Genomic DNA, 12565 nt, shown 5'->3' on the forward strand with positions numbered 1-12565 from the left:
AGGACTTTCTGCACCCGAGATATACCCAAATCAGTAATTTTCACTGGCGGCCATTTTGAAATTTTGGCAGCCATCTTGGAATGATAGGTCCTAGGCTGTTGTTAATGACTCTATTGGATTCCTTGACCCTGCAAACATGGGTATAGACATCAGAATCGTGCTGCTGGGTGCTTCTCTGACCAAGTTACGGCGATGCTAAGGGATTTTGGCGGCCATTTTGAAAAACGCCCTCTACCAAGAGTACCCCACACTTTTCGATGGTGCAGACCCCTCTCATTTTATTCAGCATCCTCAAATCTACAAAGAAACACCTTCAAAACTTCTTGTACTCAACCCAAGAATGGGACTTCCATTCTGTACCCTACTAAAGCGCAATTTATGAGTAAAATATGGCACATTTTCAATCACGACGGCCATCTTGGATTTTAGGGACTAAACGGTCTTTAAAAAAATGGAAACATGTTTTATGTCAATCTTTACCTTTTAATGTAATGAAATCAATTGAGAAATTGCTTTTAACAAAGAAATCGCACGACTTACCCTTTGTTCAACATAGTGCTGTGCACTAATAACAGGTTGGTCGTGACCAGAAGTTGCCGTAACATCCACACACTGAGTGACTCGGTCAAGTTTCAAATTTAGCTTTGCACATACCGACTCTCTTTTGTTTTGCGTTCTCACAGTGATTTAGCTGACCGGAGCTACTTCAGTTGCCTACTGTAAGATGTGTAAGATTTCTGACATTAAGTTTATTTTCAGAAAATAAAGAAATAAATCTACCGTTATATACAATTTTTCCCCACAGATTTCTCAAAAACGGTGTTTGGGACTTGAAAAACGTGTCATCCGAACGAGAAATCATACACTACGCCTGCTGTCCAGAGCCATATCCAGAACTTGTGTACACCTTCGTTTTTCAACGAAGATCCGCCTTCTATGTTGCGTACCTTATTCTGCCTTGTATGTTCCTGTCTGGGCTGTCTGTTTTAGTGTTCTACCTCCCACCGGAATGTGGAGAGAAGCTTACTTTATCTATTACCAATCTGCTTGCATTAGTAGTTTTCCAACAACTTATAGCAGAGTCGATGCCACCAAACGGAGATGACCCGCCTCTTATAGGTAAATATTGTAGAGGGCGCATCCCTGTTACTACATTTTCCCCTTTAAGGGTAGCATTTATTTTAAACTGTTGCGATTTGGTAGTTCAAATCATCTTGCGAATGGTAGTGAGCGTCGACAAAAGTTGCATTGACCATTTCATAGGCAGTGTGTAGAAGAATTCAAATATGACAGATATACTTTTGTAGGTTCTTGATTTCTGTTGTAAAGAGGGCTGAAACAACAACCCTTTTTTTAAAACGTAAATAAGTCATAAGTTTTCAAAGTAATTGGAAAATTATGGCTATGTACGTATAACAGTACAGGTAAAACTGTAGCACAACTGTTATAAATACGCCTATAGCTTCAGAAATATAACGTTTTCACAATATTTCAACATGCAACTTAAGGATGATTTATTTACGCGCATTTGATACCCCATTCGTCCAATACCGTAAACGTTCGCCTAATGGCGCACCTGAGCTCCTTTGCCTTGGGTAAATTTTATGTACAAATGGAGACCTCCTCCTCTAAATATCCCAACAAGAATTAAGGGTATGTGCCCTTATTTGCTGGCGAGATTTTTTTTATGTGAGGGCACTCTTTGTTTGTGTCTAAAATTCCAGTAATGTCAAGGGAGCCCATAGCGCCATTAGGCGAACGTTTGCGGTATTAACACAGCAGTGATTTTAAAGTATAACACCCGAGTTGCAGCTATTTGCATTGATTTGAAGGCAGCGAAGAAGAAAAAGTGCCACAATACTTGCGTAATAATCAATGATCGCTGTTTAACTGCAACTTTTAAATTCGGGTATTTTTCTTTAAAAGCACTACTGTGTTATATTAATATTGAACGATATTAAACAAATGGGTATCAAATTTCGCGTATTTTTAAGGCACCAGAAACAAATTTGCTCGATCTTTGGATCGACCATCGAAGCTATTTCGATGCTTATTATTAATGAACTGACAACTAATGCTAAATTTATATTGGTCCATATCAATACAGGCGAAGATTGATATGTTATCACAATAGTCAACTAATTGATTTCATAAATAAGAAGGATCGACCAATCATCGATGATCGATCGAAAGACTAATTTGTTCCTGTTTCTATCATGTCTATTGTCTAAATAAACAACCCTTCTTTCTATGATGACATCTTGTGGATACGATTAATTATTCTGAAGTTATAGGCGTATTTATAACGGCTGCGTTACGTTTTGTGAACTTTAAATAGAACATAGAACAAAAGTTTGAGAGTCATTTTGGGATCTTTGATTGATTCTGAATCAATTTAGCTTGGGCTCACCTCCTGAAACTTCCGGGCATTCCGGGGAGAGGTCAATCAAGGTCACATAGGGTCAAATTTTCAGAATGCTCCAAGTAATATATCAAATTACTCGTATGGTCATGAGGATTCCAAACATGTATAGTTTGTTATGTGTCAGACCTTTCAGGATTCAGGAGGGCGCTATGACGAAAAATGTTCATAGGTCAACAACCTTTTTGAATTCTGACCATAGTTAACAACGTCCGATTTTGGTGTCTAATCATATAGTTTTTTAATTTATTTCTCATGCAAGAAAACATATAATTAGACACCAAAATTACCAAAATCAGACGTTGTTAACGTTGGAATCCTCATGACCATACGAGTAATTTGATATATTACTTGACATAATTGGAGCATTCTAAAAATTTGACCCCATGTGACCTTGATTGACCTCTCCCCTGAATGCCCGGAAGTTTCAGGAGGTGAGCCCAAGCTAAATTTATTCAGAATCAATCAAAGATCCCAAAATGACTCTCAAACTTTTGTTTTGTTCTATGATTTGGTCACGGATTCTACAGGCTGGTCATGTACTATATAGCCTTAGACATTCCACGTGCATTTTCAGCACTCAAGTTCGGTCGTAGGGTTTTATTTGGCAGTAGCCGTTGTCCGTGACCTCATCCTATATCAAGTCCTTACTGTAACCATTGCTCTTTAACTGAAATGGTTTCTAATTCTCATTACCCAAGCCTTGAGCACTATGGACAACCCTAATCTTTACACACTGTTAAGTGAAATACAATTGGTGTTACTAGACACGTATTGACTGCTCATAACCCTAACCCCAAACCCTGCTTTTTGATATCTGAAGTTAATGAAGATACGAAAAAGGAGAGAATAATGAACAAAGATGTCACTTGGCACCCCGGGATTCGAACCTTTGACACCCCGCATGCCAAGCAAACGATCACAGACCGGTAGCTACACGGGTAATACAGCCCCGGCAGCAATTCCGTGAGCATTTTTAAAACACTTAGGGTGATTGCGTCATCGCAGACCCTGGGATTCACACATGCGCAGGGGTTTTCATCGTGGTATTTTGTGGTATTTATGGGTGTTAGGGTAAGGGAAATGGGATTTTTTTCTCTCATGGGCAACGCTAGGCGTAAAGATGCGTGAAACTGAGTGCGTCGGTGTGCTTAACTCCAGGTCTTCGATTGAGAAAAGTTATAGAAACATTTTTCGAATGAAAGAGCAGTGAATTGAAAGAATCATCTGCTGGATTGAAAGAAGTGTTGCTTTAAGCTTATATCGGCATAATAGGTTGTAAGCTTTTACTAGGATATCGTAGGCATATGCCAAGATCTGTTATCATTCAGTGGCGTAGCCAGCACTTTTCAGAGGGTGGGTAAATAGGGGGAAGCCAATTTTGAAGGGGCAAACTTTGACGAAAATGGTCAAAATGGGCTATAATATGTACAAAAAAGGGCCAACAAATCTTAAATATCAGGGCATGAAACTGGGGGGAGGGGGCAAGACTTCACTTGACTACGCCACTGATGTTATTACGAAGTACTAGTGACGCTGACATGTGTTATACGTCTTATTGCTTCCCATATAGGAGACTATTTCTTAGCAATGATCATCATGGTGTGTCTATCAGTCGTCTTCACAGCCTTAGTCATCAACGTCAGCGCACGATCCACCAAAGTACCCGGATGGATTCGCGTTGTAGTTCTCAATATTTTGGCGCGGATTACCTGTACGTATCGGGCCGAGTTCGATAAAGATTTATCCGATATCACGGGTTGCCAGAACGATTTATCTAACAGTTCGCTCAGATTCGCCGTAACAAATGAAGAACCTGTACCGTTAAAAGTGAATGGAATGAATGGAGTAGCCTCGCAGGAATCAGCAACAACGTTGGAAAGGATGCAAGAGGATTTAAAATACATTAGACGCGGTTTTGAGAACAAAACGTGGATGACTTACAAGTTTCCCAATGGAAACATGTGGCGACCGTGGTTGATAGGTGCTTGCTTATCGGATTTATTGTTTATGCGGTTGTGACATCGTTTGTATTAATTTGGCGTGCACGAGGTCCGGGAGAATAGTGGTATGTTGGTCTAGTACGAATTCCATGCATATGCTATTGTTGTCACCAGATTGGTGTATGTCTATGGTTCGCTGTGTCTAATGTGGAAGGTTTGCTATCGTCGATGTGCAGGAAAAACCTATGTGTCATTAGCCCCTGAACGTACATATCGTCGGATGCATCACATACTGACGTATTTGCAAAATACGCATTTCGAGAAAATCGAACTTGAAAATTTAGCGATTTTCATTTGCCTTTAATATAATCTTGATTAAAATATTATTGTCGATTAAAAGCAGGTTAACAGTAATGCAAATATACCATATTTTCAATATAATTCACTTATCACTATCAGAGCATGACTCATTCTGCAAAAAATCAATATTAAATAAAATACGTCACTATGTGAAAAGGACTAATGTCAATTTCGCCGTTCAAATGACAAATACGTCGCGCAAATACGTCAGTATGTGAAACAGTTGCGCAAATACGTCAGTATGTGAAAAGGACAAAACAGCAAATTTGCCGTGAAATGACAGAGTCGCGCAAATACGTTGCGCAAATACGTCAGTATGTGAAACGGCAAATTCTTCAAATTGCAGATACGATATACTGGGCTTGCGCAGTAGGCCTATAGGTGATCGGCAAATACGTCGTTATGTGATGCGGACATTTCAATGTTTTGTAAATACGACATAATTCAATTAATTAATATCTTACTAATTAAGCCACTTTGAGGCATGGGTTTTGGTGAATAAATAGATTAGAACATAACAAACTAATATACCAATTTTCTCAAAAATGTTAAAAATGTCGATTACGTCAGTATTAAAAACCTCGCGTCGAGGTTTTGCCAAGTTTTAAAAATAACGGTTACTTAATGAAATAACGGTTAGTTCATGAAAAAGAAGAAGTGAAATTTAGCAAAACGCGACGAGGTTTATTTGCCCGTAAGAGAGCTCTATTGTTCCGCTATTGTATCCGCTATTGTATCCACTATTGTATTCTATTCATAAAAACTACTGCAAGAATCGCGGCAATCCCTGATATCGCAGGTGTTTACCGCCGGCGTTTCGCATTTATTAACATTCAAAATGATCCGATACTCTTACATTTATAGACTTATTAGTGCTTTTTATATAATATTCAGAAATTGCAATTATGAAAACTACAAACTTTGAAAGTGAAAATATATTACCATCGAAAATACATCATACTTAAATTCTATAGAATCTATAGAGGCATTGCATGTGACGTATCATCCCGTAAATATGGCAGACTACTCAAATGCATTCAACAAAAGCATGATTGCAATCTACCGTGACAGTTCGTCTCACACACATAACCCTGCACTACGATCAAATAGGTTGATGACAACATTTGATTGAATGGACTGTACTCCGCCATAACTACGGTGAAGGACACTTGTTCAAATCCTTTGTTTGGAGCCAATCAATAATTTCATGCAGACCCAACCCAGAAGTACCCATTTATTTTCTAATTTTTTGTAATCGCGCCCAAATATCCCCGCAAATATCTTATACACGGTTTTATTGATTCATTTTGGGCTTACCAAAAGTTAGAAGTCGTCAAAAATGGCAACATCCATTGATAGCAATGGTTGAGTAAACATTGTCTAAACACTAGATAAAAAGACAGCTTTGTACTACAGAGAAGATGTGAGGAAAAGGAGATAGATCCAGCTATCCTCAAACAAAATATGTGTGCTGCCGCTCATTCAAAAGTAATCACGCTATTCAGGTTTAACAATAAAATACAATAAAGGGGTTCAAACCCATGATGGGTGTGATACACAACTTGCTGCTTAATAGTTTTAGGGAAAGGTCAGTGTCTGTATATCATCACACTATGCATACCATGCATGCAGACCCTAACATCCAGTTATATTTCAAATAAAATATGACCGAAGTTCCATGGCAAATTATAATTTTTGACGCTTGTTGACTCTTTCAACCTCTACGATTTATGATACAGACTATTTTCAATTATCAAAATATCTTTATTAGGTTTGCAGGAAATGACAGGAAAATACATACAACAATAAAATAAACATGATCAACAATCATCCCTTTTCTAACAAAATCCTAAAACACTCTCCCTAAATATTTATAATTCGAAATAATAACACCTATTCATTTATTCATTATAAACCTCTCGCAAACTGGAATGTGTATGTGGTGAATTGTAATTTTAATAACCGATATAAGCTAAGGAAACAAACGGGTACTATAATATTATTCAAAATCAAGAATAATATCAAACAAATCCTCCTACTCGAACGGTACACTTAATTTAGGCCCGGGATTTAGGCCTGCATTATGATTATAGACCTAAGGTAAAAATACTTGAAGAGATAACAAGAAACCTTTCGTGCTTGGCCACTGTAGTGCTTGGCTGATCCTTGCTGGATGAAGGTCATATTGATCTATTACGTGAGTGAAATCAAACACCATGTCCTCGGTGTTACTCCCATGTAATCGAAGGTCGTAAAAATTAATCCGATAACAATAGAGGGTATTCATTACTACATCATTGATGTGGTTGCTCAATGCTCATGCATAAAATTCTTCCACATATGCTGTTTAGCTTAATCATGTTAATCGGGAAGTGACCACTTGAAATGATATCATCACACTGATCAGACTGATCTTTATGTTATTACAGTGCGGCCCACATACAATGTTCAACACAAAGTGAACGATGTTATAACTTGGAGGGCTAACAAACCAACACCGCCAAATTCGACGTATGTACAACGTGAGAAGCTATGAGGAAATTGAACACTCGTTGTCTGATCATGCATGTGTTTATGGTTCGGATAGCGGTTACTTAGCAGCTCTCGTTCCGCTTGGGTTTATTGAATACACTCTATATATAGTCATCAATATGGCGTTTCCAGTCCCTGGCTGAGCTATTGGGTTCAGCTATTACTTTTTTAAATAATTCTTTTACCCCATGCAGCTGATTGGGGTGGTTACGGGTCGTTAAAACCACTAACCGCGAAATGAGGATATCGAACATAGGCCCGCAGGGCTACAAAAACTGCTAACCGCGAAATATGGATATCCAACTAGTTTGCCCCTTGAAGCTGTAAAAAAACACTCATCGCGAAATATGGATATCCAACTAGTTTGCCCCGCAGGGCTACAAAGAACCACAAACCGCAAAATATGGTTATCCATCAAGTTTGCCCGGCAAGGCTACAAAGAACTGCTAACCGTGAAATATGGATATCCAACTAGTTTGCCCCTCGAAGCTTCAAAAAACCACTCATGGCGAAATATGGATATCCAACTAGTTTGCCCCGCAGGGCTACAAAGAACCATTAACCGCGAAATATGGATATCCAACTACTTCGCCTCGCATGGCTACAAAGAACCACTTACCGCGCAATATCTTTTTACCTCAAAAAAGAATTAATATCTACTAAAAAACGTTTCAAAACGTAAAAGGGGCCAAGTTTAAAAAATCTTTCCTGTGTGGCTTTTCACCCTTTTTTAAACTTGGTCCCATTTATGAAAGTTTCTAAAGACCCATACGAAGTCATCTTTAGGCTACTTGTTTGTTTTCTTAGTTGTCAGTGTTCATTTTGTAGAGTAAATTAATTAATGTTCGTGCTTAATTGAAGTTTTTCCGTAAAGACGTTATTATAATGTATTTTGAATTAAGGCAAAAGTAGCAAATACTCACTTTGTTAAATTCTTCGGTACTACTTTACTGAATGGGACCAAGTTTTAAAAAGGGTGAAAAGCCACACAGGAAAGATTTTTAAACTTGGCCCCTTTTACGTTTTGAAACGTTTTTAGTAGATGTGATACGGCCGACGATATGTTGGAAGCAAAACCTCCTATATATGTAACCTCTTTTCAGTATTGTGTTTAAGATTTTTATGGGCCACAAGTACATAGGTTTTTCCTGCCCAACGACGCTCTGTCAAAAAATGGTGTTTTCCTATGCCAGAGAATCCACAACGTCAAATATAAAATTAAGGTTCGTTATGTCGAAAGCTTGCTATGTCGTATAAAATAAGGCTAGGTTTAGGTTTTGGGTTATAGAGTCGACATTCATAAATTATACGACACAGCGAACTCTATTTCATAATTCGACATATCGAACATTCAACACACCGAACCTTATTTATATTTCACATAGCGTACCTTCGATAGCGAACCTTATTTCGTATTCAAAATGGTAGACCTTCGACATAGCGGACCTTCGAGATAGCGAGCTATAACCACCCGAGTCCATTGACAGCCTTATTCTCAACGCAATCAAAATTGAGACTCTGATATCTTCAGACAGCTCATATAGTTTCCTATAGAGGATATTATGCAAGCAAATGGTAGGGTAGCCTCGGCCCTCGAGAAAACTAAAATACACGCATTAAAATAAACTATACTTAAGACTGTAAATATATCCCAAACACTGCGTTTGTGATTTTGTGACTTGGCAAATTATATTTGCTGTACTGTACTACAATACAATTGATCTATACTTCAAGTAATGTCATAACTAGAACACCTTTACTTTCGATTACACTTAAATTATTATTTGGTTTTTGACGTTGATAAGTGATGGTCTGTCAGGGAAAAAAGCGCAGTGATTTATTGTGCGCTACGCACAGGCAAAACGCCTAGACGTTGATCCACAAGCCTTCGCACACTTTACAGGTTGTCGCTGACCGCTACAGTGTCACATCATTCCATAAACCATTTAACAACAAATCGGGGACTTTGCTTCAACAGCGCACACCCTAGACATTCAACAAATAAACTTCGCAACCAGGATCAGCTTCCCGAGTTTCGTACGGGTTACAATGGGACAATTAGCAGTAAGTTGTCCAGGGGAATTTCAAGCTAACTCAATTTTTCTATAAACTTCACAACTTACAAAATTGGTTTAAAATGTGTACTTTCATGGGCCTTTTCAAAATTTCAATTTGAATAAATATGCCACTTGATCGTCTTGAATTCTGCCGACGATTTAATATATTGTATATTTGGCTATTCCAGTTGACATCCATACACCTGCTGTGAAAATATGACCATAATCTTCCACACAAGGATTGTGAATTTCAAATGGGGTTACCTTCATCGGTCAAACAATGTTTGAAATATTGGCCCAGTACATAAACCTCAAATGGTTTACATGGTTCCAACGGTGTGCAAAAATAGAGCCCGTCCGCACGTCCGAGACGGGCTACTTTTCTTCGAATGTGCTATTTCCCTATACTTTGATAAGTTCGTAATCGGCGGGCCTTATAACATCGCGGATTAATATCAAAATATTTTATTTCCAGAATTGTCTTGTGACATCTCGCTAGAAGCATCACAAATTATTAATTCAAGTCCTATACTAGTATTTTTACTTTCTTTAACACACAAAATATAGAACATATAGAACAGACAGGTCAACTAATAGCACTCTTAACGTGGGTCTACTTTTCGACGTAGTAATAAAAGCCTACTATTTCCTGCCTATTAAGAGCTGATTACAATATAGACCGCCGAAATACCAGGAAACACATTGATCAAATCTGTGATGTTTTTCTTCCGTTTGGCCTTTTTAGGCCACGATTTTTTCATTTTGCGGCCCATTTCAGCATTAAAACTGCAAATTTTCGCACACGTCCGAAGGGCATTTTGGTAACGGGTCATCAGGACGATTTTGCAATTCAACCCACCTCTGGAAATTTGTGTCCACCGATAACTAGACATTAAGACAGCGTCCGAATACCGATACGTAAAACCCAAAATAAAATATTATGGACAGGTTACATTCAGACCGGACGAGTTACTTTTAGGAGAAGCCTGTCTTGCTGACTAGTTGCTTTTTGGCTAAATTTTACACTCTCGTATATAGTTACGTTACGTCCCCAGCATTTGCGTCTCATTCCATAGGAACAAGTCTCATGTACTGTACTTTGGTGACGCATGGTTCCAACGGTGGCGTTACATTACGTGTGCGATATTTACGTCTCAGTACGGGTAATACTTTCACCAAGGCCAACAGAATAATGAAACATGCTACTGTTATACCCGCGATCTTCACAGGTGAAAAGTTATCTGTAAAAGAAGAAGTTTTGAAACTTGCTGTTAATTAATATAAAGGACTTAACAGGGGCGGATCCAGGAATTTTCAATAGAGGGGGCGCCGATCCACCGCCACCGCCGCCGCGGCTCGGCGCCCACACAAAGTAAGGCGCCACTCTGCAAAAATACACAGAGTCAGGCGCCGATCTGCACAAAATAGAGGGGGCGCGCGCCGCGTGCGCCCCCCTCTAAATCCGCCACTGGACTATCGAATATGAAAGGCACTATCATTGATCCTGCAATTCATAAAAATATGGCAACTTTTGTCCTTATTAGGTTGCTTTCGGTCTTATCCACTTGCAAGAGTATGCTATCACACCCACGATTCTTACAAGACTGCAAAATTCAAATTTTTGATGTTTTTTATGAGAGTTTTTCTAAATGGAGTCCGTGCATGGTGTTAGAATTGTCATTGATGTCATATGCTGAATTTATACTACATTGCTGACGAGCGATTAGTTTCTAGCCAATGAGGTAGCGCGCTTTCTGTTGCATCGGGAAAACCTCATTGGTTAAATACCAATCGCTCGTCACTCAGCGATGGAGCAAAAATTCAGCTTTAGCTATTGATTGCACTCCATCTCAATACGTTATATCTGCCTTAAGCAAAGGGTCACATTTTAGTTCCTCTTGCGTTCCTCACGTTTTACAGAAAAGGTTTAGAGGATATAAAAACGTTTTATTTGCATTTATAAAACATTTTTGAAAACGTGAGGCAAAACATTCTAACAGAATGTTATTCAACTGTTAATAAAATATTTAGCAAAAATGTTTGCCCAAATTATTTTACAATAACGTTTTTAAAATGTATTCATGATCATGATCGTTATATAACCCGACATTTAAATGTTATTAAAACGTTTTGAGTAAAACTAAGAAAACTAGTAACTAAGAAAAAATGTCCTACTCGTCGGACTAAATGTGTTAAGATAACATTGTGCGGTCATGTCATGTAGTTCGCAGGAACATAGTGCGCAAAAATGATCTGTCGTCCGGGTGGGCAAAAAGAGGGGCAATTTGTTGGCAGGGCAAGGAGGGGGGTGGTCAAGTAATTTTTGGCAGTCCGACAAGAGCAGGCAATACTGGATATGTTCGCGCGAAGTATCACTATTCATGTTGGTGGGCCTACTATGCTTACGTGTTTGGTTTCGGTTCCACGTAGAATCCAAATATCCACGCGAATACGTGGGCTTGTGCCATGGTTGGCTTGTTGCTTTAAACCAATCCGGATGTGTGGGCGTAGGCCTTGCCTTGGCCCCTTCTGGTTTGGGCCTAAATATATCTGGTTTATACTGTTCCTCCAATTCATACCATGATAGTGGACGACGTGTCACAGCTCCGTCTTCCCGATCGGGATCTTCCGGCTTGGGCCTATCTGGTTCATACTGTCCCGATTGTGTGGGCTTGAGCCATGGTTGTCTTGTTGTTTCATACCATGACCAATGCGGCCTGCATTGTGCCTTGTAATTTCATAACGCGGCCGATGTGTGGCCTTGTGCTTTGGTATCATCCCATACCATTTCAGTGTCGGTTCGGGCATTGGTTGTCCTAGTGGTTCCAGATATATGGACTTGGGCGGTTGTCGTGTTGTTTTATACCAACCCAAATCTGGTTCTGGCTCACGTTTACCTGGCATTGGTGGTCCCATTGGCTGTGCAGAGTATGAGGGTCTATGCTTGTGACTTGCCTCTGCTTGTCTTTTTGTTTTATACCATCGTAAATATGAATACCTGGGCCTTGGCCCGGCCCTTGATATGTATGCTTGGTTGAGGGCTTGGCCTGCTCTTCCTCCGGGATCTTGATTCTGGTACTGATGAAGGTGCCACTCCTGATCAGAAGGAGCCCGCGGGGGAACTCTTTGACAAAGCACACGTTGGCTACATACAAGCGTCAAAATATACACATGCCCAATATTCATATACAGTAAACTCATATTAGCTATCGAAGTGAAGTAAACAAGGAGGTTCAATCGTGAAGACGAAG

General features: G+C 39.3%; 1 protein-coding gene across 1 annotated transcript in view; it reads left to right on the forward strand.

Annotated features, from left to right (window-relative positions):
* Window positions 1-6689, forward strand: part of LOC140146647 (neuronal acetylcholine receptor subunit alpha-2-like) — a 54933-nt gene extending 48244 nt beyond the window's left edge. The window contains exons 6-7 of the mRNA XM_072168517.1: window positions 806-1119; window positions 3996-6689. Coding sequence (XP_072024618.1) covers window positions 806-1119; window positions 3996-4444 — 763 coding nt within the window. The 3' untranslated portion in view covers window positions 4445-6689. The remainder of the gene's footprint in view (window positions 1-805; window positions 1120-3995) is intronic.
* Window positions 6690-12565: the final 5876 nt, after the last annotated feature.

This window comes from Amphiura filiformis, chromosome 2, assembly GCF_039555335.1.
Source record: "Amphiura filiformis chromosome 2, Afil_fr2py, whole genome shotgun sequence".
NCBI classification, from domain to species: Eukaryota; Metazoa; Echinodermata; class Ophiuroidea; order Amphilepidida; family Amphiuridae; genus Amphiura; species Amphiura filiformis.